Consider the following 27,709-nt stretch of genomic DNA (forward strand, 5'->3'; position numbering starts at 1 on the left):
GTCCAGACTGCTTTTTAAGGATTTAGACTTGGTTTTAGGCTTAGGGTTAGGCATTCAGTTGTGGTGGCTGTGGTTGGGGTATGGGGCTAAGGAATGCATTATGTCAATGGATTGCCCACAGGGGATCGTGATAAAAAGCGTCTGTGTGTGTGTGTGTGTGTTTGTGTGTGTGATTACAGCAGCTAAGAACCCTTGCACCCTCCGAGAGAGCACAGCACCTTGTAAAACTATTTTTCCATTTTAAAAAAGAGCAAACCTCCGCTGAGGCACGACCTTTTCACAGCATTTTGACATTTCATAGGGAATGCACAGGTATAATTGCTAACCCTAACAATGGCTGCATTCCATTTACGTTCACCAATTTCACAGCCATGGTATTGTGAAGGCCGGCTCAGTGGCATGCCTTACTGGCGCACTTCAATGCAATGGAGCGACCGTCTGTGTCAAACACAAAGTACAGCTGAGGCTGACGGGAATGTCTTCAGTTTTGAAAGATTTAAAGATGATGATGGCGCTAGATGAGGTTAAGATTGAAGTTGACAGTTGATCCTGAGGGGGGAAATGAACATCGGTTAAAGTCAAAAATGTCAGTGTCATGGTGGAGCTAGAGGGAAAGTCAGGGGATCACCAAAGTCATTAGGTTACATCGTCTGGAAACAATGAATGTCCATACAAAGTTTAATAGCAGTCTGTATGATAGCGGTTGGGGTTTTTCTTTTTGGACCTACAGACCAGTGTAGAATCCTCGGGTGCATCAATTGTAACCATCTTTTTTTAAGTCTGTCTCTCACAAGTTTCCCACCATAACACAGACAGAGCAAAACTCAATCACTGTATTGTCTCCTAATAGACTGGCTTATTTGTAAATTGAAAATATGGCCTGATGGCTGCACTCACAGGATGACCAGAGGGTCGCTAAATGAATGTGATTTTTTTTCTGAAATGAGACACGCCACACACACAAAGCAAATTTCATGTCAGACATTCCCATTTGCTCACGATCAAACAAGATACGACCACCTGACCTCCGCTCTTTGATGGAGGAAGTGAACACTGCAGCGCTGAGGCCCTTTACATCCCATCTGTGCATGTTTGGTTGGTTGTGTGCGAGTGTAAGACACTCCAGAGAGAAACCCTCTGTTCCTGTTTGTCGTACTTGTGCTCGCTGCAGGATGTGGCAGAGCTTTAGCTGATGCAAATGAAAACCATGTGTAATCTATATAGCTGCTCACCAGTTCTCTTAAGAAATGCCCCTTTCCGTCATGCCACATCCTTGTTACCAGGCAGAGTGCAACACTAACCGTACTGTTTATTATTCATTCTCATTTAATGGGAAGGTTACAGTATGATGTTCGCGTTGGCTATTGTGAGACACAATGGCCAAAAGCAGGACTTCCCCTGCTTGAAAGTTTCCATTCATCAGCCTGCAGGCTACACACATGCCAACTGAAACAGGCAGAGGAAGTGTCCAGCGCAGAGGAAGACAGGGACATAAAAGGAGCCCGTTAATGACGTTTGTTGAGTCGAGTGGATGCGGTGTGAGGTACTTGGTATGGAGGAGTTCATGTTTGTAGATCAGCTTTTGTGGAAAGTGGAAAGCAGCACTGGAACGAGGCCTCGAAATTACCTTTTCATTTATCTGGGTGAAATGTGAGAGCCAGAGGAGTGGAGATGGCTGGAAGAGGCTGGGGCATTGTGGTGTGGTCTTTTGTTGGGCTTTGTGAAAAAGAAGTGAGTCATTTCGCAGACAGTGAAGAAAAGCTCTCCAGTTACACAGAGAGAGGAGAAAAGAGAGGACTGCGGGGAAGAATTATGCTGAGGCGATTCTTTTCTCCACTCTGCAGAATCAGCTGGGGAAGACAGAAAACATCGAGTAGTGACCCGCAGCTGAAAGCCGGACTTGTGCGCGGGCCAAGGAGATGGTTTGAGCGAGGAAAACATCATGCACAAATAAAGAGACGCGCTGAAACCTGCAGAGGAGAATGAAAACTCCATAAACACACGCTTTTTTTCTTACATATCCTTTATTGTGATCTCGATGTAGTCAAAAAAAACCCAATTAAACAGATCCAAACCAACTCCCATCCCCCACCCCCTCATTGCTGTGTCCCGCTGTGTGTCTGGCCTACATGATGCAGTTGGAATTCCAGATGTTGCTCATGGAATTCTGCTCCATCTCTGGCCTCCAAATGTGACTTAACCCTCCTCACTCCTCCTCCTCCTCCCTCCTCTTGCCCCCCCAAAAAGCCTCGTGACTTCTCTCCCCGGCCCCAGCTCTTCAAAACACTGCAGCAAAGTGGAGACAAATGGGCGCCCTAAATCTTTTCGGCACAATAGGAAAATACCTCATCATTTTAATTGCATAAAGCTCTGTTGCTGTAATCATAACATATCATAGGGGCGCTGACCCCCACCCACTCTCTTTCTCTCGCAATCAGTCATCTTTACAGTGAGTCTGATGGCTGTATGTCAGTTGTTCATTAGTGGGATCATTAACGAGTGGGGAGACGCCTAAGTTTGCTGTTTGAACTTTTATTGGCTCACGGTGGATGGGAGTGTGCACATACAGAGTGCATAATCCAAAAAAACAAAAAAAAGGCACTTATTGCTGTGCGAAACATGAGAGTGTATTTGTGTTGCTGCACATCTAAGGTCACCCACTGAGCCTATCATAAAAAAAATTACACCTTTCCACCGCTTATCCAAGCCTTAACCCAAACCCGACGAGCATTTCCTCCCACTTGCATGATGTTCCTCATCGTCCTACTCTTGTTAAGGATTTTTGGTCCTTATAGGTCTTTAAGTCTCTCTGTCTCTCTAACTGTATAGCTGAGATATGTTTTCCTGCTGTGCAGCAACGGCTTCACACAGTCGTCTTCATCCCTGTTTCTACTTAAGCTTTGGATCCAGTCCGCGTTTTCCGACCCAGTTTCTGGCCTGCCAGTTTCCGAGCCCCAGTAACGCAGAGTGGTGCAGTCGGGGAGCAAGAAACCTGGAGGTCCAGGAAGACTGGGGAGGACCAGGCGGAGAAGCAATGTGATCGACACGAGAGGTAAAGAGCTCAAGTAGATAAGATGGATAATAGGAAAGCAGTTAGGCCTAAATTGAAATATTACTACATTAAAGGGAGTGAGCGGCTCCAGTTCAGCTAAAGGCAGTTAACAGAAAGATGGCACAAAGGGAGAAAGGCTGGGTAAATGATTTGCTAAGTGAAAGTCAAAGCACAGAACGCCTTTTGAAATTACTTTATTTAGTGAGAAAAGTTTAAAAATATAAGTGATTAAGAACACACACACACAATCTCATTGAGGAAACTAGATCATTATCAATCTTATCATTATCACTAGTATCATTATCATTGTCATTAAACTGCGCATAACCCCTGACTAGTAATGTAGCACCATGATTTGTAAACAAGTACAATGACAAAAAGGAGTCATTTTCAGATCTTCAATTTATTTTCATTTGAGATGGATTCAAGGTAGGTAAAAAAAACAATCAAGTTTCAAGAATACATAACCCCCTTCCCCATTCACTGTCCCCACATATATAAAATTAAGGCCACTTTCAAAACTGTATGTCACTGTCCAGCAGGACTTTTTAATGACAATGTACAAAAACACATTCTTTAAACAGAGGACAACAACAATAATAGTAATAGTCATAATAATAGTGACAACATCATTTATAATAATAATCAGCATTAAAGACATTGATATAAAAAAGGAAAAGACACAGTCGCATTTATTGCTTTACTCTGATATGAGTGTATCTCATGCTTCATAAGGACTTAAGCTAATGTTTTCTTCCCCTTTTATGGTCCTTAACTGGCTCTGACGTGTTACTTTACTGGAAGATTGAGAACACAATGACTGCGCCACTGTGGTTTCCAAATGTGTGTACTAATGTGAGTGTGTGTAAGTTAACAAGGGGGAGAAACGAGCGGTCGAACGCGCTCTTTGCTTACTCAAAGGAACATGCTAGGATGGGCATCGTGAAGATGCAGGTTCAAAGCGGAAATTCACGAGGACACAAACACTGACCACTGACAAAAACTAAAAATAAGACATTGAAAAAGGCTAAAACAAACAGCAATGAGCTGGCGTCAGTAACCACGAGGCAGGCAGAGACAGAGGGAAGAGAAAAAAGAAAAAAAATGGAAGGACGGAGTGGTTGAGAGATAGAGCAGAAGGAATCTGACAGTGGTAAGAATATTTTAAAATGCAAGTCTGGTGCTTTTCCTTCTGCTCTTTCCCCAGTTTTATCTCTTTCTTTCCTGCTCTTATGATCTGTGTTCAACATTTTCTTCCACTTTTTTTCTCTTTCTCTCCCTGTTTTTCCCTCCTCTTTCCTTCTTCTCTCCCTCCTCCTCCTCCTCCTCCTGCGTCTACACCTTGTCCAGTAAAGATCGTTGGCAGTAGAGGAGTCGGCGTGGGGTACCGTACCGACGGAAAAACACCAAGGCTGCCAGCGTTGCAATCACACACACTAACAGGAACAGCGGCACCACCACCGCCGCTGCTCCGCTGCCTCCACCAACCCCTTCCTCCTCATCCACTTCAATAATGATCACCTCCGTATCCTTCTCCGTTTCCTTTTCCTCCCTATCCCTCTCTCTATCTGTGGTTTTGTCTTTATCCTCGCGTTCCTTCTCCTTCTCCCTCTCCTTGTCCTTGTCGTGTCCACCGCCACCTCTTCCTCCGTCCGTCTTGGGGTCTTCGTTGGGGCAACCCATCCAGTCACGAAGGGCTGATTTGGGGTATCCCGGCTCCACACGCATCACCTGGTTGTTGAACTTCCAGTACTTGTTGGCTTTGTAGAAGTAGGTGTATGCTGAGGGGTGAGAGAAGGAAATGTGAGAAATAGTCCTGAACTGCAATCAGAAGCAGCGTATTTAAGTTTAAGTTAAGGTAATATTGGACACACAACCCTTACCTTGGTCTTTGCTCATGAAGGCTGCCTTGATGTTGTCAGGTACTCCCTGCCACACACTAACTGACTTTGGATAACCATCATCAACACTTCGTGAGTCTTCGCTGAAACGGTAATACCTGGACAAAGCATAAGACAGGAAGACAGGAAAGGTAAAGAGAGACAGACAGACTGAGTTAATGGACACACTTTGATTATGAAGACCTTGTGACCTGACTTGCCGTAAAGGACTTCAGACTTGTTCCAACAGACTTGACTTGGATTAGTCTCTAATGCCTTGAGATTTGCCTTGGATTTGCCCTAAAAGACCTAAACTGAGATTTGACTTGGACCTTTCATGAATTAATTGACATTTGATACAGACTTGTCCTGAAGGACTCGAGGCTTGTGCTGACAGACTGAAGACCTGACTTGGTTTTGCAGACTTGAGACTTGACATGAACTTGCCTTGAATGCCTTGAGACTAGACTTGAACTTGTCTTGAATGCCTTGAGACTAGACTTTGACTAGCCCTACAATATTAAATGGGACTTGAGACTTGGTCTGACAGACTTGACATGCACATGTCACAAATGACTTGAGACTTGACTTTTCCTTGGCTTAAAGGATTTGGTACTTGACTTTAGACTTGTTTTGACTGAAGTGAGACTTGACTTGATCCTGGCCCACAGGACTTGTGACATGTGACAGACTTGAGACTTGGAGTTGTCTTGAATGAATTGAGGCTTGACTCAGACTTCCCTAGAGGAGACTTAAGACTTGATTTAACTCACAAAGACTCAACTCGAAACTTGTTTTGACAGACTTGAGACTTGACTTTTCTTGTCCTGACAGAGGTGAGACTTGACTTGGACCTGGCCTACATGAGCTAAGGCCTGACTTAGACTTGCTCTAAAGCAGCAGTTCTCAAACCTTTTCTTGCCCCCCCCCCTTCAGAAGCAGTTAATAAAAACATCCACGTCATGGACTTCTGTCGGAGGCTGTTTGCACTGTAATTACTGACTGCCACACTTCACCCAGCTTGTTTATAACAATGACAGGTTGAAATATGGCGAGGCTCAGTCGGCTTTAAAGTTCCTCGAAATCTGTTTTAACGTTGAAATGACAAGCAGCTTTGTAATTCAGGACAAGCGACCGACTTCAAGCATTTGGACCTTATATGGTCAACATTCAAACACATGTTTTGGTGGTGGTGACGCAAATAAGAGTAAGATGACTAACTTGTTTGCTCGGAAGAAAAATGTCTGTCCAGTTGGGGTGTAGTAGAGAGCAGCGTCTATCCGATCTTTGGGAAGCCCGCTGCCCATTTCCTTTATACTCTTAGGGTAACCATGATCCAGAATGGATTCAGTGAACACCCAATACCTGTCCCCTGGAGAGAGAGAGGCAGAGTCAGGACAGACAGGGACACAGAAGCAGAGGAAGAACACTTGTGAGATAAGTGCACAATGTTTCCTGTTTGATGATGCTTTTAAAAGGAACTCTCGTAAATGTTTTGTCACGATGCTAAAGACTTACCTTTAAAGAAAACAAATTTCCCATCCTCCCTTTCAAAAGCAGCATTGATGTGAGTGGGCAACCCCCTCCAAAAGTGACCAATTGGCATGGGATATCCGTCCAGAACATGGTTGTTGCGTACCCTCCAGAACCATTTATCCTGAGAGGGAACAGAGATTAATTAACAGCCTGCCTGACGAACTGTCGCATCAGAAGTCCAACGAGTTTGTGTGGGCTCACCTTGAACACAAACATTTCTCCTCTGAGGATAGCGATGCTGTCAAAGTGTCCGTCACAGATGTTGGGGCCAAAGCGAGGCTTGTCCGGTGAATATGTGGGCTGGGGGCTGTGGTAGGGTGTGCGGGGTGTAACAGGAGGGGGCTGAGGACCTGATCCAGACCCTGTGTGACATATGAAAATGATTTTCAGGGACCCAACCTGAACCTGTACACATCATCTAATTCTGGTGCTGTGAGATCAAACAAAACTTAACGGCACCCCTTGTAGATTACAGGCTAAGACACAGAGGACAACAGAGAGAAAACAGATAACCAACAATTGCTCAAACAATAACAAAAATCAACAAATCCTACTTATCACATCTGGCCACCACATATATATGTGCTGGGGCTGTTGCTCCATAACTAAATACATCATCAGTAGGTGGCATGGCTCTCTGATATTGAGACATTCTTCTCTGGAACCTTCTCCCTATCCAAATTTGAGAGGCTGGTTCATTCAACTCATTTAAAAGCAAACTCCAAACACATCTAGTCTGTCCAATATACTAAACTACTACTACTACTACTACTTTGTAGTACATATAACACATATATGTGTTTTTAAAATTTGTACCCAGGTATGAATGAAAAACATGAGAAAAAAATGAGGTATGAATACTTCAATATTCTGTTTATAGTGTTTTTTATGTAATTTATCTCACTTTTACATTCATATTTATTTTGACTCACTTAACTCATCACTTGTTTTACTGTTTGCACAGCCCTTTGAGACATACTTTGTGATATCAACCTACAATAAACTTTGACTTGACTACATCTGCCTTTCAGCTCCTTTCTCTCAGTGTATCATTTCAGTTCTTTATGCTTTATACACTTGGTTGTTAGCGCTCTTTTCTGACTGTGATTCAGAGGGGGAGCTGTCCATTACGCACCATAAAGTTGCTGTATGCCTCTGCGATCATCGTCAGGAAGCTGGAAGTTCTCTGTGTCCATCCACTGGTAGAAAGGAGCCATGATCGCTGAAGGGTCGTTGGAGTGCTCCAGACCCAGAGCGTGGCCCAGTTCATGCACCGCAACCAGGAACACATCATTACCTGAAACAGCGTCAACACCAAAACATCATTTAAGATGACCCTTTTTTTTTTCAAATGAGTGAAAGTTAAGTGCGATACATGAAATAGCAGGAGTTTGATTTTATGCTAATGAGACAGTGAGTATTAAAGAGAAGAAGCAAATGTTTCCTCGTGTTTGAGTGACTCAAACACAAGCAAATACTTCTCACATCAGTGAATCAAAAATAAAATGACCTGCAGGTCATGTGAAGATGTGTCAGACTCAAACAGCTGACGTTGCAGGTCTGTGTGTCTCCTGTACTTGAAATAAACACTTCTGCATTTCTGTGGTATTAACGTAGCCCAGAGCACTCACTCCCTCCAGTGTACTGACACAAGACTGGACCTGCTCGTGTTTTTTGCTCACAACCGCAAAATGAAGAACTCCCAGCATTTGTCATCAGGTTTCAACTGGAGAAAAAAACTCCCCCCGTTTATCAAAATGTCAGGCTAAAGTTCGATTCAGCAGAGCCTCACCTAACAGATCCTTGTTTCCAGTAGTCCACGGCTCGGCAGCGTCAAAGTGGGTGTCCCCGCCGATGCCATTGCCGGGGAAATAGGCATGTGCCAGGAAGCCCCCCTCGCCATCGAACGGGCTGCTGTCACCATGGAAACCCTCGGCGAAGAAGATCATAATGTCTGCAAACTCCTCCACCTTGTCTCGTATGTAGCTGTATGGGATTTCCCGGAAACGGAGCGGCGTGACGCTCTCCCACACCTTGAAGGCGTTCCTGATGGCTTCGTGGGTCTCGTACTCGCCCACCTTGGGGCTGTAGTTCTGTATGCTGAGGAGGGTGTAATTGTGTGGGTGTGTGAGGGGGGAGGGTGCAAAAGGTAAGCCAAAGTTAGGTGTTGTGCTTGGGTTTTGGGTGTAAAAATAAATAAATCATTGAGTAAAATAGCTATAGGGACTGTTCCATCACATTCACTTTGAGCTTTGCTGACTTACGAGAACGTGATGTCGTTCTTGTTCCACTTCAGGCCCTGGATGGCGTATCGCTTTTTCCTCAGGTTGCTCTTCAACTCGGCACCAAACTTATCCGGCACGCCACATCGTGGTCGGCCCATGGCCCTGCCGAAGACAAGACAAAATCCACTCAATTAAGGTGAGGAATGCTGCTTTTGATTTGAGAATGACCGCGCTTCTACTCTGTGAGGAATACAGCTGCTCAAGAAGATGCTCACTCAATGGTTTTGGCGTCAAAGGTGCCCGTGATGGTGAGGCCGTAGAACCGCTGCATGGCTGCAATGGCCGAGGAGACGGAGTGAGGGGAGCGGAGGGAATGGGTCCTCATGTCCCCCGGGGGCAGGTAGCCGTACTGCTGCAGCCATGACTTTAAAGCAAAGCAACAAGCAGACAACAGTGTGACTCATGAGAACTATTGCAACATGAAACCAAGGAAACTCCAGTCTCTGCACAGAGAAAGAAAACCAAAACGGTTAAATTAGAAACACAGACGCAAACATGTGATATCTCACCTGATTCTTGTTGTTTACTGAAACCAGAACCAGACTTAAGGAGCAATGATGTGGATTATGACTTACAGGCACTACAAGTTCAGGATGTTTTTATGCGACTGCAGCAAAAACACATTCCTGACTGACATTGAAAATAATCTCTCCAATAACATCTCTGTGTTTTGGTATCTAGATATTTGGACAGTCAGAGTAGCATAATTTAGCGCCTGGCGCATCTCCATTTAATGACTGAACACAAAAGCTATCCAACCATCAACACTGAGCTCTCTGGTGAGGGCCAAAGTGGATTGAATCTAAGGTCAACATGCAGGATTAATGCCAACGTTAAGCCCAAAAAAAACGGTTTGAACAAAGACGGTTCAGGTTTCAACAAAAGCACAGCGAGACAGAAACTGGAAAAGGAAATCCCCCTCAAGGAGTTAAAGATTAACTTCAGTCTCTGCATTAAAGTTATTCTGTAGCTACTTGTTAGTGTTTCAGTGCAGATTGCGACAGTTCTAACTGAACTCATCTGGGTTTGTATATGAAGAAAGCATTATTTTGGAGCCCTTTGAGGACATATTAAGATGGTCACTGAGTTCTTCATGCCTCCAGATCCCTCGGTCTTAGCTTGACCTTACTTTCCCCTGGAAAACCATTTGACTGCGGTGCTGGTTTGACATCTGGACCCGTGCCAGCGGCTTCGCTCCGCACCTCTCCCACACAGCTTCTCCTCTCGAACTAGAGCCGAAAAATAACACTGAGGCTATTGTGAGTGCAGTAAAAACCGAGACCACTTTGATAGTCTGCTGTGCACGGCCACTTTGTGAGCTTGTAATGCACTTTTTAGGATGTGCTTTACTGTTTGGATGTCGATTGGGCTGATAACCGTAACCTGTCAGAAACAACCAGCTGGTTTGGAAGAGGGGGAGGCGTGTGACGTAACTTCATGTGATCTGTTATTTGTTTTGGATGGTTCTGATTAAAAACCATAAGCGGAGTGGGTGTTTGTGCAGAGAGAGAGAGAGAGAGATCGAGAGAGAGGGAAGAGAGAAAGATAGGGAGTGTCCCAGGGTGAGACTCAGGCCTTGGGCAACCTCAGCCGATGTCTCCAGTCGAGCAGCAGCGTCAGTCAGTAATTTAACTGGGAATTTCTTCCTACTCGCATCCAAAACCTCAAAGTCAAACTCTTCCCCCCACGTCCATGTCTCTGTCCTCGCCTCATCACTCCACCCCTTCTCCTCTCTTCTCCCTCATCCCTCTCTTATGGAAAACCCTGAGGCTCGAGTGTAAATACTTATGAACAACCACACCCAGAGCCACTCAATTATTGCTGTAAAGCCTATCTGCCGCTGAAGGTTGCTAAACACGATGAAGGCAGAACGTGGTTAACGGCCTTGTTTCTGCATTTTTCCACAGAAAATTAGTGCAGAGCTAATGTGTGCAAGCAGTGCTGACATAGACTGTGAATACTGTATGCGCTCAGGTCTGTGGGTTTAAATATGCATGACTATGCTTCTGTGAGTTTGGGCAGGAGTGAATGGCAGAATGGCATTTTGGAGGCCCTTGAAGGTCTAATCTCTCCGTCTCTGTCTGTCCTAGAGAGACATGGAGGTCTCAGTGTTTAGACTTCACCCCTGAATGAGCCCTTTCTGGTCCTGACTCACCCGTGGAGCTCCAGTGGACACATAAAGACTCACTGTTCGCCACTGTTACAGCACATCCACATGAGCGGGAAAGTCAAACACAAACCAACATCTCAGAATTGGATGGATTTCACTGTGAACATAAGAAAAATTGGCATTTAAGGGGTGATTTGACTGTGCTTGAAACCTTATTCTTCTCTTTTACACATTTGCTGTTTGCTTTTCGGCAAAATCCTAACTTTGCCCTAAGCTCAGTCAAAAGGCCGCTGTTGAGTGACACTGAGCATTTGTTTTAACTTTAAGGCTCCCACACCTCTTTCATGGGTCCCTCCGGTGACTTGACAAAGTCTTATTCACTGTCGCACTCTACTATTTTTGACCACACTAATGGGCTGAGTAACTGAAGCAGTAGCAGGAAGAGGAAATGGTCACTATTTACGGTGGCAAAGGAGACGACAGCCCAGGCTAATAAAGCATTTTGATGTAGAGCAGTGGTTACCAAACGCTTTGGTCAGTTCTACCCGCACAACCCTGTCCAATGGACTCAAATATCCCTTTATTGACAACCCCCCAATTTCTTTAGCTAACTATTTCAATTGTATGCATTGCTTTATGCTAATTATTTAGCTGATTATCCATCACTTTTAGCTAACTATTTCAACTGTTTATCCTTTACTTTATTATTTTAGCTGTTATCCATTATGTTATGCTAATTATGTTTGTGGTTTATCTATTACTGTATGCTAGCAATTTTAACTGTTTATCCATTACTTTATCCTAATCATTTTAACTGTTTATCCATTACTTTATGCTAATCATTTTAACTGTTTATCCATTACGTTTTGCTAATTATCTTAAATGTTTATCCGTTAAGTTATGCTAATTATGTTTGCTCTTTATCTATTACTTTATGCTAACAATTTTAACTATTTATCCATCACTTTTGGCTAACTTTCAACTGTTTATTCATTACTTCATGCTAATCATTTTCGCTATTTAGCCATTGCTTTATAACTGACCGTCTCTTTTTGCTAATTCTTTAAAATTCTCTGCTTGCTTGCAAACTAGTTTTCCAGCACTCTAACCTGGTGTTAATGTACTACAGTTGACTCAGTATTATAATATGTTTTTTCATTCAAATCATATTTCTTTTCTTTTAAATTAGTTAGCTACTTTCTTTCCACTCCTTGCAGCTGCTGAAGCACCCCTGGTTGTAGAATACTTAAAACTGCTGCATGGTAGTATTTTAGTGTTAAAGTCATGCTTGATCTCTTGGTTTTTAACAATGCATAGACAGAGAGAAAAGAGAAGCACAGTGTAAAGGTGCTTTTAGGAAGCCAAATCCAGGCTTTTGAGGTCAAGGGCGCAGCTCGCTTATATGCAGTGATGTGAGTTTATTGTTTAATGGAAGAGCTACAAAAATCAAACAGCGGTTGCTATGGATGTCAGGAGGAAGAGTGTTCGTTTTGCATAGGATGAGCGAGGGAGAGGGAGGGATTGCATTTCAGAGAAGAAAGAGAGTCAGTTGTTCCGTTTGGTGAGGGCCAATGGAAAGAAACTCTGGTCAACAGCGATGGGAGTCCAACTGAAGCATGCTGGGTATACAGCACACACACACAGCTCCTCATTACACATCCACTCACTCTGCCCAGAGAGCTGCAGTATTATGTCAGATGTCATAAACGTATGAAATTATTGCTCCCACTTCACTTGCAGCAGCTCGTTACTGGCCGTTAGCGTGTGACTGTGTGTGTGAGGGAGTTTCTGTGTGGGTATTTTCAGCACAACATGTCGAAATGAAACGGTTTAAATTCTTTCTTGCTGCATTTGCCCGAGGCAATGCTGTTCCTGTAGGAAGACATTTACGACCTTGCCAGCTGGCCAGGACCTCTTCCACACACATGCAAAAAGGTCTATAAATGTGTGTGTGTGTGTGTGTGTGTGTGTGTGTGTGTGTGTGTGTAATCCCCCAGCTGCTGTCTGTTAAAACAGCCATTCTCCAGCCAACAACAATAAGACCCGGTGACAAAAGAGTGGAAAAACACAAATCTCTGCCAGTGTCGTTTCACCAATAGGTCAATACCGAGCAAATCTCGGTGGCAGGATTTTGTGTCAGAAAAACAAAAAAAAACCTTCCTCGAAATTTGGCTCATTGCTTGCTTCCTCTATGAAGTCCTTAATGAACAGGAAATGAGGTAATGACTTCGCGCATTACCTTATTTCCTGTAACACCTCCTATCTTTCCTCAGGGGGGCTGCCCTCGGGCCACCCACTGGTGATCTTTAGGATGTGACTTGGCTCTCTTCCTTCCTCTCTTCCTCTAAATGACTAGTGAGACATCAAGACAGGAGTGGTGAAGTAACCAGCTTAACCATTCTCGTGCATCAATGCTTATTCTTGTTAGGAGCACAAGGAGCGAGACATATACTCATACAGGATGTGTGCATGACAGCTATGGTTTACATCCTGTCCTATTCAATTGGATAATTGCTTTATTTTCCAACTGTCCTTTTCCCACATTGCATCACTCCCATCACCACAATGCCTTTCTTTCTAGTCTGCAACAGCCTCCTCACTGTCTTCCCTGTTTTGCTTTCATCATCTCATCTCGTGTCCATCTATCTTCCTCTGCAGTGAATGACTTCAGCCCCTAGCCATTTCTATGAGTATAAGAGAAGATGCTTGCACGTTTGAGAGAGGATGTGTGTGTGTGTGTTTGTATGTGTGTGTCACAGTCAGGTGGTTTCTGACTCATCAAGGTGTTTTTGCGTGGCTAAACACAAACCCACTGCCCTCTTCCTGTCTCTGCCACAGACCACAGGACATGACTCCTGCATCTGCATCCTTACAACCCTTACTGCTCACCTCACCAGCACACCCCCGCTGACCATCAGACTCACTAAATTAGACTTAATGTTAATTAAAACACAAAAATCCTCCCCCATAGCGGAACTGTGCGCTGATACTGGTGACTTGTGGGTTTGTGGAGGCATTATATGAGATCAAACATCCCCAATTTGAATATAGTTAAATAGAAGACACAGGAAGTGGTGTTTTTTATAAACATCGTAAAACAGAGGAGGTGAATCAGTGAATGAAAATAAATTTACTGGACCAACACACTTTCCAGGCCAGGCCAGGCTTGTCCCTGCACTTTGGTGCAAATTTCCACAGAAACTTAATGGTGTGTTTACTTAAAGGTCAACCAGTACTTTCTTGACCATTAAAGCTGTTTATGTTGAAGCCTTAGGTTCCACTTCCTTTTCTGTCAGTATGAGACATGTTCAACACACTCTGTTTGTTGGGTTGCTCGTTGGTGAATGCTGATGATACATAAAGATCAGCTCAAAACGAAAGGACTCTTCATGTGACTCAACCTATTTCCATAGTAACAAGTGTCTTAAAACTCATCTCCATGTCTCAGTTTCCACATTTAATTCATGACTGATAACTATTCCAGTCTTGCTGTCATCCACCCAGATCAATTACCGGCCTAACTTGTGTGACTGCCTTCTTTCTTCAAGATATGATGAGATATGATCTTCAAGCAAGCTTTTTTTTGCTGATACAAGAAAAAAGTGGCTTAGATGATGTTTTGAGTGTTAGCTCTACCCAGCACGCTCAGGCACGTCTTAGCTCTGGTCTTCATGGAGGCCTCGAAGTTGTTTAGCAAACTTGCTCCAATTAAAACTTTGGACCATTAGTGGAATAGCGTCAAAAGGAGTCAGAGCACTGTCAATTTAAGCGGAAACATTATTTTGTTGATAGAATCTTATTGTTTATTAAATTTATTGCTCAAATACCCCATTTAATTGGATTTTGCCATGATAGCTTTAGAAACACTGATGATGGAATTTAAAACTGGCAGCAGGTTCCGGTCCTGGGTTTTGAATTGTGGTTGTGAGCAAGCTCTCCGGTTTACATTTGAATCACCGAATGTGTGTTTACATTGACAATCTTATGTAGGTCAGTGGAGGTAATGCCATTTTCTTCCACTAGCACAGCTGGAATTATCATTCCATAGGCCACAGTCAGGATCCAGAGATTAGAGAGATGTTTGGCGCCACTGTATGACTTATATATACATATCAAAGTCATTTAGGCCTCTCCGCTATTATGAGTGCTCTCAAGCTCTCTCTCTGTCTCTCACAAATACACAAATACACACACACACACACAAACCCACACACAGTGTTTACTAATGATATTGAAGGAAGCAGGTGTGTAGGAGTATCATAACAATGTCACTTCCTGCAGCATTCACAGAGAGGCTGGCTGATGCTGCAGACTGAACAGAGCAGACCAGAGTCTTCCCTGGTCAACAACGCTGCACAGACCCGGTACCTCAGCTCAGCGGGTTATTGGAAATCTTAAATGGGGAGAATCGGAGATTGTAAACCCCACCTCTCCACGGCCCGCTGAGGCGTAGCTCAGGACAGATGTCAACAATTACATCCCCGTCCCTCTGAATATAACTGTACCCACAACTATCAAGCTCCCTCCCCCTCCATCCCCACAAAAATTGCCTCTGTCTCTGCCCCGACCACAATACAAGCTCATGCATTTCTCCTCATTTGCTTTTTCTCTTGCTCTCCTGTTTTTGCCCCCTCAGCATTTCTCAGTGTTTTCACGAGCGCTATCCTCATTATGGGCTGCTTCCTCTAACCCAGGGTCAAAGCCCTTCCCATATTCCTGAAGAACTGTTGAAATTATCATCCATCATGATGCATGAGTTTCATGAGTTTTACAATCTGGGGTTTGTTTGTTTGTTTGTTTGTTTTCTTTGGTCAAGTCAGAACATTAGTGACGAGTAGCAGGAAAGATCCTTCTAATTTAAATCTTTTTTTAATTCCTTCACTCTAAATGTATTTCCTAATCCTCGAATTTCCCCCAAATGGAAATGAGTCTCTTCTCACTTGTTTGGCTTAATTCTTCAACTCCAGATTTATTTATCAGGTTTTAATGATCAATATATTTATCTGGCTTATCCTCTATTCTAAATTTGAATTAACTTATCTGTCTTTATTTCTCAATCCTAGGTTTATTTGTTGAACCTTATTCCTCATCGCTGGTTTCATTTATTTGCCTTTCTTCCTTCATTCTATTGTGGCTACCCTCCTCGCCTCGCCTTTGTGTTTATTTCTCACCTCTGGGTTGATTTGGCGCACCGTCTCCCCCTGTGCGCTCAGCTCCCACACCACAGCCAGCAGCAGCAGACGGACGAGCGATTTGAGCTCCGGTGCCATCACTCGACTCTCCAAAGAAAAAAAAAACAGTACAAAAATGGACAGATCTTGTAACGGCTCGCGCAAACTTCACTTTGCTCTTTGTCAGAACATCATCTGTGAAAAACGTATCCCATGAACGACTTTCCAGGCGCAACCGAGATCGATCTGGCGCAAAAGAGTTCCCAGAAGATAGCAGCGGTGCGCTTCTGCAACTTGTTGATCGATTACTTAAACCACGTGAGGGATTTGTCCAGTCTGTGCATTCTTCTCGCGTTTTGGTGAATTTGAACAAAACTATGGGACGTTAGTGGAAGCAGGAAGTCTGAAGGGGGCTCTGCAGCTGCGGGCTGTGCGTGTTTTATGTCCAAATTCAGCTTGCGCTTCGCTCCAGATGTTGCAGCCGAATTTGTTTCCTTGAAGCAGTCTTAACTCATCGCTGTCCTCTCTTCACTATCTTACAGTCGGCTTATTTTGATACCCTCTCCTCTTCCCTTCTCTCCCAGCTGCAGACGTGGTAGTTTGATACTCCCAGGAGACCTTGGGCTGGAAAGAAGAGGGTTGTAAACCTTCCCCTCCTGAATCAGCCCGCCCCTCCGAAGGCTGGAATCAACTTGGTGACCTTCGCATTAGACTTGGCACGGTTTGCTCTCACCCTCAGGCGGTGATTAAATGCCTTAATACTGTGTGAAATGCTTGAATCTGGCATTATTCACAGAGAAGACAGAAAACAATGAACTCACATTTGGAAATGTAGGATATTGGCAATAAGAATATTTTTAGGATGGGCCATTTATCAATCTGCTTCCATGAAGAGAGATATGATTTGACCTTATTATACAATTCAGCCATTTATTAAGACATTTCCGGCAGATTAAAAAAACAAATGTTCTATAATAAGATCTTATTGCCACATTGTTAAACTGTTTACGGCTTAAACATGAACTCATGATCTGTTTGTTATTAGCTGTCCTTACTGTAATGCACCCAACACTTAACAGATTAGTCCTCTTGTCTCACAATGATTCTTAATGAGTGCTGCGCAAATATGGCCAAACGTACTGTACACAACATTCAGCATCAAACTGCTTTAAAGGGGGGATTGCGCCCTCTAATGCACATATGGCACATACATTTAAACAGTAACGTGTCAGATGAGGCGGATAAACTCCCTCTGTACACCCACGCTTTGCGCTCTCCTTGCATTATTCTGTCTTGCATGATGCTTTCTGTTTTCTTAAGAGACAAATCTTTGTCTTCATTTGTAAAGACAGTCGGTTTGCAGATTCTAAGGACAGGTTGCTACATGCCAGTGGTGGAGGTAGTATTCAGACCTTCCAGTAAATATACTAGCACCACACTGCAAAAATACTCCATTATTTAAGTTATTTGGTGTTAGATTATTATTACTCATGCATTAATGGAAAGCAGGATTTTTGTAGTTGATTGAGGTGGAGCTGACTTTTAATGTAAGCCCATAGGACTGCAACTAATGATTATTTTCATTATGGATTAATCTGCTGATTATTTTCACCATTAATCAACTGGTTTGTAGAAATGTTCCCCTTTGTCCTCCTGGTTGATGTGGCACAAGAGATGGGAGCTTTGATTGCCTTGGCAGAGCAGAGATCAGTGACATGTGACTGTGAGGGACATTTTAACTGGACACATGAATTCATTCATACATTCATACTTGTATTCATACATGCTGTGTTGATGAAAAATAAAAACAGCATAGCAGTTACAACATATTTTGTTTTGTATAAATCTCCTAAACATGACCATCTGGGCAGCTTTTTGTTTTTCCAAACGCAGTTTTTAATATGGAGATACTGAAAGTACAGCTTACAACAAACAGACATAGACTTCTGATATATATATAGTAGAGTTTTAGTAACTGAAAAAGTTTTACAGATATTACTTTTGGACCAAACAACAATCATAATCACAAAGCTGAAGTTCAAAGGTCACACACAAGATAACGTCCTCACTGGGTTTACAAACACTGCAGCTGTGCTTCTGGTTGGACAGGACAATAGAGTGAAAAGTAAACCACAATGACATGAGTGAGAAGTTTATCTGAACCACAAGATAGGGGACGAAAGACTTAATATTCCCCACAGAAACACATTCAGTTGCTTGGCCTTGTTTGCTCTTGCAAAACAAAGTTTTGCTTTGCAAAACAAAGTAAGGTAAGTTAGGTAAGCAAAACAAGTATTTTTCTCGTTTATGTCATTTTCCTCTGTAACTGAAGGAAAGAATCTTTACATATGAAACAGACCTAGGTCAGGCAGCATTTGCAAAGCCATTTTATTTTGGTTAGCATGGTCCTCCTTTGGTGCCAGTTGGATCAGATTTGGTAAATGGCACAACACGATGAGTCCCAAAATGTTTACACACTGACAAAATTATTTGAAACTATTAATTTGGTGTAATTCTCTGTGACTTATTATCTAATATCAAATTTGTCTGATTATCTGGTAATATCAAAAAAATCTGCAAATACTGGAAAAAAGTGAGAACTATTTGACCCAGGTCTGATACGAAACATTGATACAACAGAGATACTCTTTTTTTTATTAGAATGTGCATCAAACTATTAACAACTTCAGCCAGACAAAGGTAGTGTCACTTTTTATCAAATCCAGTAAAAACTGGACTCAATTTGTTACTTCTTGATTATTTTTAGCTTTATTTGTACATTAGCTTTCTTTTTTTTCAGACAAGACCAAGCTGGTTGACTCACAACTTTCACATACAAACATATTACTCTGACTATCAAACTGACTTGAAATGTGTTAAGGAAGCAGAACTACGGAAATGCCCATACAGTTTCACCAAAAGGTAAACATTGATTGAAAACACAAGAACATTATCCAACCAGTCATGTTCACTCGAGTTATGAACCTTCACTAGACTCTTCCCCTGCTTCATCAGGGGCTCTTGGATCCATCTGAGACCGAACAGGTGATTTTGCAGACCGTGCTGACTCATTCTCTCCTGGGCTGCCAGCGGTTGGATCATCATTTGGCTCGTTACTGGTGCTGAGGAAGGCTTGGTACTGATTCCAGAAGCCTACTGAGCTCCTGGTGGCAGGAATGTTCAAGGAAGTCATAGATGTAGAAGAGGAAAGTTGGTCAGTGGAGGAACGACTACTCCGGGCTGGTGGACGTGTTGTTTTAGTTACCACACCATGGTGCTTCATGTGCCCCTGGGAACACAAAGGCTTAGGGTTAGGCTAGGTTTGACTATCAAACATACTCAATATAATTCAGTGTAGACTAAAATTTATGGGTAATTTAGTCCAATCTATGACAGGTGCATGCAGATTTTCATTTTATGATGCATGTGGACAAATAATTCAACATAGTGTGGGTCTTGTTCAGATCCCAGGATGAAGGCGCTCATTATATGGAAATATTAGTCTGTTGCAGGATATAGTTCTACACTAAAGCTATAAAAGATTGTTTAAAAGCTTTGTACTGCAGCAATTACTTTCCCAACATATCCAACACAGAAGCTATTTTTATATCAAATATTTTTTTTCCTCACCTTCAGTCCACTGCGACTAGCATACTCTTTTCCACACTCAGCACAGCAATAAGTCTTTTTCTCAGGACGAGACATTGGAGATGGGAGGGTTGGGGCGAGGCTGAGGGGGACAGAAGCATCCAGTTCTTCACTTGGAGCCAATCCACTAATTTTAACACCTTCCACCCGGTCTTCCCTCCCATATGAACCAAAATGAAAGCTCTGACGCGTCTCCCTTACAAAAGTGGCAGCTCTCTGGGATGCACCCTTTACTTCAGCACCAGTAGTATCAACAGTCTCCAAAGTAGACGTCATTTTGGGGTCCTCATCAGGCACAGTTGCTTGGTCTTGCTTTGGTGTTGCTGGTGGAGGAGACTGGTCTTTGTCTTCTTCCATGGGTTCTGGTGATGGGAGCCTTGGGGAGACTGAATCTGATTCCAAGGTTGCAACTGCATTAACATTCAGAACATCTTGACTCAGGATGGGGTTAGAGGAGGTACTGGGACCAGTCAAAGCAAAGGGGGTACCTAGGGCAGGTGTGCTTTGTAAGTCCTCCAGGTTTGATCTGGATCCAAGGAAGGCATCAGAGGAGGTGGATGCTTCATCTTCTCCACAGTCCACTGCCATAGCATTAGATGACACTGTCGTTTTGGTAACAGTGGAGGAAATTGGTGGGGGGGTGGCTTTAGGAACAGGAACATCAACAGTGGCCTGCTGTTCAACTTGGTTGTTTTTTTCAACTGGGGATGCTTGGTCTGTCTGCTGAGAAGCTGTCAAGGGGGCACTGACACAAAGGACAGGGGGGTCTACACTGCCTGGTGGTGGAGTTTGTGTGGTAGGATTCATGAAGGGGTCAGGACTAAGGTCAGAGGGGGGGATGAGGTCTGGGCTGGAGGACCCAGACTTGCTGGGATTTTTGTCGAGCTCAACTGATTTCATACTGCCAGAAACAGGGACTGAGCCAACTGCTGAAGTTTGAAATTTTGAACTTGGTGCTGGGCTCTTAGAGTGGCCTGCAAGAGGAGGTGTTTTACTAGGGGCAGCGTTTGGCTCAGTGGACTGGGATTGAGTTTGTGACAAGGATTTGGCATTAGATTCTGCTGGCATCTCTTGTGGAGAATCCTCTGTGCCATCTGTGGGCAACTGTCCACCAAGGTGCATACGGATGTGGTGCTGGAGCACAAGGGCATTAGTGAACTTACGCTGGCACAGTGGGCAAGAGTTCTGGACACGTGCATTCGGTGGTCGGGCATGATGGGTGGCCAGATGTGACCGCAGGCTGCCTTTGGTAGAGAAGGATCTGCCACATATCTTACACGGGAAAGGCCGTTCTCCAAGATGTGTAGCCTGGTGTAGACGCAGTGCTCTGGGACAACTCAGCACCCGTAGACACACACCACACTGATTGTTTGTCAGGTTGCCAGCTGGACCTGTGATGCTTAGTGATGGTAGCAAGCCCCCCGCCATGGCCCTTGCTCCATTGGCATTCATGCCTAGGGCAGCAACCATGTCATGGGTGAAGTTTGAAACAGAAGTGGAGACAAGAGTCGAAGATGGTGGGGACGCCATGACATAGGTGGTAGAAGTGCTGGCATTTGTGAAACGGCTGTTGGCTGGACTTGCTGAAGAGGTAGTGGTCCTGCTAGATAACATCTCCAGCATGGAGGAGGAAGTAGAGGAAGAAGTCCAGGGAGAAGAGGAGCGGGGAGGAGCTTTCTCTAGCTTCTCCACCAGCCTCTGCAGCTTGGAGGTTTCAGATGTAGGAGTGGAGGTAGCAATTGAGGAAGGCAGGGAGGATGGAGTGGTGGTGGGTGGACCTTTAGGAAAGGAAGAGAAAGGGAAAGAAAGCTGAGAATGGCTGGAAGAAGCAAGTTGGTGGGAGCCTGGAGTAGAGAGTAGTGGGGTATGTAGCAAGCCCAAGGCTGGATGATTGTAGATGGATGAGTGTGCAACAGTGGTAGAGGAAGAAGTGGAGACAGATGGAAAAAGGAGCTTCGGCAGGTGGGCTAGCTGGGAGTAGGCTGCAGGAGAAAGCATTGGGGCATGAGGTGGTGTGTTCTCATCAAAGTGCTGCTGCTTGGCACCTTTGAATAACTCTGTGATGGTGGAAGACGAAGACAAGGATGGGTTGGAGAGGAAGGAGGTAGCCAGAGAAGAGGTGGAGGCTGAAGAGGCGGATGAGTGGGACGAGCCGGAGGTGATAGAGGCCGCAGCGGCAACAGCTGCAGCCCTATTGAGCTGCAGGAGAGAGTGGGAAATCAAAGCCAGATCCACACTAGGGGCCAGGGGTAGGGTAGAAGGTGTAGATCCTCCAGAGCCCCCCAAAGAAAAGCCTGCACTTGTACCACTAACATCCAGATGATCTCCACATGTTTCATCCTCAGACCTGCTTTTTGGCTTCTTCTGTATCATATTCATGCCACTAGTACTGCTACCACTGGTCATGGTCTGTCCCATATCTGACCCCGCTGTGGACCCTAATGCTACCCCAAACAAAGAAGGTGGCAGAAGTGAAAGTGAGAGCTCTGGGTTTTGCTCACGGTGGCGTAGGAAGTGCACCTTGAGGTTGCCCCGTGTGGTGAAGCGGCTGAGGCACACTGGACACTGGTAGGGCCGTTCCCCTGTGTGTGAGCGTAGATGTATCTGTAGGGAAGAGTCACTACTGAACATTTTTCCACAAAAGCGACAGGCATGTTGGAGGCGGCCAGTAGTAGTGGAACTGGATGCAGAGGAAGAGTCTGCTCCTCCAGAGACAGACTGCAAAGCATGTTGGGAGTTTGGGACCATAGATACTGGTGTGGAGAGGGATGAGTTTAGGAAGGACAGGCCACTGTGCCCACTCACTGAAGTGGTGTTTGGAGATTTCTCATGAAGATAGCGGTTGGGCAAAGCTAAAGACAGGGCAAGCGGATAGGTGGAGGAAGCCATGGAGATGGCAGTGGAGGAAGAGGTGGAGGGAGCTGAGGATCTAGAACTCACTCTCAGATAACCATGGGCCCCTGCAGTTCCTCCTGTTCCTTCAATCTGGGACTTGTGGGGCTGCAGTATTTGAGACAAGGAACTACTTGGCTTTGTGGGTTTGTTGGCTGCCTGAGAAGGGAGCAGGGAGGAGAAACATGCCAGGAGAGGAGCCACAGAGGTGGAAGGCTGAGGTGCAGTTGGCTTAGTAGTTGGGCTGGCTGCCCTTTTCCTGCCCTCCAGGCAGAGCTGAGGCAGAGGAGGGAGGAGATGCTGGGAAGGTGTCTCTATGGCATAGGAGGCTCCACCGAGGCGTAGCACCTGTCTACAGATCTCTTCTGTTATCTGCATCTGGTGGATCTGCCTTTGCTGCAGCACCCGGAGCTCCTCCAGGATCAGGGCAATACTCAGTTGGGCCCTAGAGGGCGCAGCTGAGGCAGATGTCACTCCTGGACTAGGAGTGGGAGTAACAGGACTTGGGGGACCCTCAGGCACACGACTGGGGCTTCCAGGGTGTGGTGGAGGACATAGTGAGGCAGAAGATGAGGAGGAGGAAGAAGAGGTGGTGGTTGTGGCTGACAGCCCCAACTTGGGAGAGGCCATGTGTGCGCTTCGGGAAGGGTGGGTTGTAGAAGATGTAGGATTGCAACCCGACAGTTGGCGGGCAGGTGGATTTTGAGTTTGGGAGGAGAGAGAAGAGTAAGGAGAGTCAGGACAGGGAGAGGGCTGTGGGTCTTTGAGGGGCTGGTGGGAGGGCTGGCTCGGTGAGGATAGCTGTGGACTCTCAGTGGGCAGCAAGGTGGTCTGAGAGCCCTTGGGAGATGAACGGAGTGCGAGGGGCAGCTGGAAGCTTTGACGAGAGGAGGATGGAGAGTACAAGGGAGAATCCAGGATAGATGGAAAGGATTGTGACTTCACTGCCGAGTTGTCATCTAGGGAAATTGAAAGAAAATCAAAATGTAAATTTTTCATCGTTAAAGTAATCACAGTTTACATGTTGGTCTACAATCTTTTATAAGGTAGTCCTTTAAAAAACAAAATAAAAATGTAAGAATTCCATATCTCAGAGCACTTTGAAACAACTTACAAAAGGCAGGTGACTAAGAGGTGACTTTTAACCTCTGGCTTCAACTTCCACCACCTTATTATCCACGACATTCGTTTCCTCTTTGTCCTGTCTATCCTCATCAACTGCAGCCTCCCTACCACTGTCACCACACACACACACACCCCATGCATGCTAACACACACACGTACACACACACGAACACAGATTCCACTGATCTGCAAGAATACACTGCTCACCCGTAGAGGAGCCTACCTTGTTTCCAGGGCAACACGCACAAGACAATGGACTTTAACACCCCCCTACCCGCCACCCCCCATAAAAAGAAGCCACATCCACACACTAAGACACTCTTCCATCCCTGCCCCTTTCTCTTTCTTTCTTCCTCCATTCAATCTGTCTTTCTTTCATCTCCTTGAGAGCCCTTCCCCCAGTAGCCCAATGGGGTGCTGAGGGTTAGGTCCTGGTTGGGTACTGGACACTGTAAAAGGTGTCTGATTGGCTGGTAGGCTTGACCTTAAACACTCTGAGGTCGAATTTCTGATACGATTTTGGACCAGGCAGAAGAAGAGAGGTGGCGTGTAAAGAAAACAAACAGCCCTGCAGACAGACAGGATGACTCACAGACCATCAACAAGCTAACTTAACCCCCGAAAAGCATGGAGGGACAGAGGTGAAAGCACAAAGACACAGCATACCTGTCAACGCACAACACAAAGACACAAAAGAGTGAACACTTTGCATGCGCAGGGTTGCTCATGCACTTGCAAACACATACAGAACTTACTGCTGTTTGCTCAAAAGCTACAGTTTTATGACACAATGTGGGCCCTATTCCTGTAACTGGAGTGGACAGACAGACAAATACACACACTTGCATGCACAAGCACACACACATACACACTTCTTCATGGGTATGTTCATGCTTCAGTGCCCAGCAACAAAGCTGAAAGGGGACAATGGGGTCTAATGCTATTTCAGTTAGAACACCTTATACAGTGCCTCACAAAGTTTCCTTTTGCTTGACCTTCTCATGCTCATCTCTTTACGTCTACCAAACCTGTTTCTTGCTTTTCATTCACATTTTCTAATTCACTATACCTTCTTTTTCGCCAATATTTATCTGGGGATTTACTCTATATCCCCCTATTCTGGGTGGTCTCTGTCTTTGAACCTGGCAGTGATGAGGAGTGAAGACATTTGGGTTTAACAAGGCAAAGAAAGCAGTTAATGGCTGCAACCACAGAGAATGGATTAAAGACTCTGCAGGCCAATAATTCCAACAAGCCTTCTTTTTCTCAGTGAGCAAGTATAACATGCACCTAAATATAGCCGATTTTTCATTGTAAATTAGCCAGATTGAACAGTTCTGGTAGGAAAGCATTTAGAAATGATGGTTGACATTAAATGATTACCTCTTAATCAACAAAATATTAAGTCTTAACAGCCCCTGACGTATATAATAACATTTCTGCTCAAATTTAAAAACTCAGAGTCATCTTATGTCAAAAGTTACAATACAGTGTGAAAGGTTTAAGCATTAACTTAAGTCTTGCTAGAATGATACAATAAATATACCAGAAAACACTATGAACCATTAACTGGCCCAATCTCTGCATAGTGAGGAAAAGTGGCTTCTTTGAGGTCTAACCTTCCCATTCAGTGTGACTCCAATCCTACTGAACAAGCAGTATTCTTTTGACATATACACTCTATTTCTCACCATGCTCAAGTATCCGACAGGCACCGAGGGTCAGGCTCATAAGCTGCTGGGGTCGTTTCTGTTTCCGACGGGACATGCTTCTGCAGGATGGGACCGACGCAGGGGCGCATTGGCCAACACACAACTTTTATTCTGTCTCCCTGCGCACTGAAAAAGGTAGGTGTCTAAATTACTCAAACAAAAAAAAAAATGAAGGAAAACTAAAATCATCTCCAAAAATGTGACAGTGGATGCTCCGGGTTAATTAGTCTCTACAAAGCTTGTCCACGTTGGTGGCATTGTGGTGCAGAGACAGAAAAACAGGACTAAAGTGCCATGTGACAGTTTCTCTCCACAAGTCTTCCTTTTCTCAAAACTCACCGTTGGCCCTCCTTCTCTCTCTCTCTTTCACTCCACACACACACACACACACACACACAGCTCACTTGTTCATCCACTACTTTGCATTCAAATGGCGAGTGAACACCCCTTCTTTTGAGCCAAGAGTCCACTGCCTCTCTTTAGTAAACCCTCATACATCGACGCTCAAGTTCATCACATAATAACCCTTGCCTGGGCTTCCGATGACTGATATGAGCCTGCAAAGTCTGAAGCTCACCATGTGCGTCTCTGTGCGTAACAGAAGGAAACTGTGCGCACAGGTGGGCGCAAACGTCTACGCCAGCTCGGTTCAAATTATTATTATTATTATTATTGTTATTAAAATTAAACAAGAGGTACAGTGTCACAGGCCACCTCGTTGCACACGCGCTCACGCCTATTCAAGTCTATTCGGAGTGTGTGTGGGAGAGATTTCACGACGCTCCCCGCTGCCCCTGAAACAGGCTCCTGTGTGAGCTCAGTCAACAGAGTGGCTGAAATGAGGTGGAATTTGCAACAATGGCGTTGAGGGAGCACAGCTGAGTGAACATCACCCTCTCAGAGCCTCTCCAGCACATAAGGCCACTGACTGGAGGCACAATGCTCCCTTTTCACCCTCATCCCGACTGCTTACCACGTGGAAAGAGGTAATGAAAGAAAGACACAGCCAGAGCGAGGAGGAAAATCATTTTTCACCCGGGCCCTGTGACACCCCAGCACCCTCCACCCCACCCCACACCACACCCGCCCCTCCTCTGTCTCTCCGAGGCTTGAATGGAATAATAAAACGCATCCGAGGTTTGATAGAAAGTCTGAATGTTATAGGTCGTCTCAAGGTGGTTGGAAATCAGGTGATGATTTGTGTCTGAATTATTCAGAATAGGCTTTCCTTTGCTGGACAGTGAAAGTCCGATTCTTTCACTATGATAGACAGTTTAACATCCGGCTTATGTAATTTCTGAAGTGTGCCAACGGACACTTTTCTATGCAAACCAAGCAGTGATTTCCGAACAACAGAAAATGATTAAAAATAAAACCGTTCGGAACGTACGCGTCATTGCGCAATCGATCATATTTCGTCAAAGAGAAGTGATCACAAAACAGTTATCAAACAGTCAAAACAGCGAATATTATTGCTTGTTTCCCCAGAACTCCATTGTGTTGACAATCCATTCGCATTTTTTCGTGCCATCTTGCCAATATGTTCGCGTGTCCGACGGCCGGTTTTCTCACCGATGTTTGGAAACAAGCGCAAAAACCGGCGCTGAGATGCGCGTCCCCGCTACTGTACGGCGACCTGTTGCACGCCACGCGCGCTCCCACATCATAACAAGTTATGATTCATAATATATTATGACTTCTACCAAAAAAAAAAAAAATACAGTCCCGGATGTGCATTTCCCCCACAGGCCGCTCGTCGCCAACCCACCCCCTTTAAAGATAACACAAAAACAACTTACCATGTTGGAAACGATGATTTTTGGCAGCGATATTGTGTAATGACAATGGGGTAAAAGGCTCAGGAGCTTATGTTGTGTAAGGTCGGCTCCGTCTCTCAGCCGGGACACTGGCGCAGCATTTCCCTATTCACTCCCAGGGATGCGCAGTCGGACAGCCGCATTTTTTTCAATTATTTATCTCCGTCGCAAATCGCGTTTCTTTCCCTTATGACAAAGGGTTATTATGCCTGAATGTATTTACTCATAGTCCGGCGGCAGGAGGAGAAGCGGGGCGCTGCAGATAGCTGTGCTCGGCACAGGGGGAGGATTATTTTTCTTGGCCGTGCGTGCTGCTCTTCCTCCTCTCTTTGTATTTGTCGGGGCCTGCCCCTGACAGGCCTGTCTGCGCTCTCTGCGGTACTGTCTGTCTGTCTGTCTGCTTAGCTGGCTAGCTGTCTGTCTCCCTGTCTCTTATAATTAATGGCCCTCGCCGCCAGACGGTCCTCTGGGAAACGGTGAC

General features: G+C 44.8%; 2 protein-coding genes across 2 annotated transcripts; both read right to left on the reverse strand.

Moving 5' to 3' along the window:
* Positions 1-3,300: 3,300 nt before the first annotated feature.
* mmp14b (matrix metallopeptidase 14b (membrane-inserted)) lies at positions 3,301-16,634 on the reverse strand. The gene is made up of 10 exons (XM_041948675.1): positions 16,035-16,634; positions 8,969-9,117; positions 8,733-8,855; positions 8,261-8,568; positions 7,604-7,765; positions 6,670-6,830; positions 6,451-6,589; positions 6,154-6,304; positions 4,936-5,051; positions 3,301-4,833 (listed from the first exon to the last, which is right to left on the reverse strand). The coding sequence occupies exons 1-10, from the start codon at positions 16,131-16,133 to the stop codon at positions 4,388-4,390; spliced, it is 1,854 nt and encodes a 617-aa protein (XP_041804609.1). The 5' UTR covers positions 16,134-16,634; the 3' UTR covers positions 3,301-4,387.
* A 1,295-nt stretch (positions 16,635-17,929) lies between these two features.
* On the reverse strand, positions 17,930-27,222 carry sall2 (spalt-like transcription factor 2). The gene is made up of 4 exons (XM_041949254.1): positions 27,211-27,222; positions 25,391-25,537; positions 19,665-23,533; positions 17,930-19,323 (listed from the first exon to the last, which is right to left on the reverse strand). Exons 2-4 carry the CDS (start codon positions 25,464-25,466, stop codon positions 19,012-19,014), a joined length of 4,257 nt encoding a protein of 1,418 aa, XP_041805188.1. The 5' UTR covers positions 25,467-25,537; positions 27,211-27,222; the 3' UTR covers positions 17,930-19,011.
* Positions 27,223-27,709: the final 487 nt, after the last annotated feature.

The sequence above is a fragment of the Chelmon rostratus genome, chromosome 12 (assembly GCF_017976325.1).
Source record: "Chelmon rostratus isolate fCheRos1 chromosome 12, fCheRos1.pri, whole genome shotgun sequence".
NCBI lineage: Eukaryota > Metazoa > Chordata > Actinopteri > Chaetodontiformes > Chaetodontidae > Chelmon > Chelmon rostratus.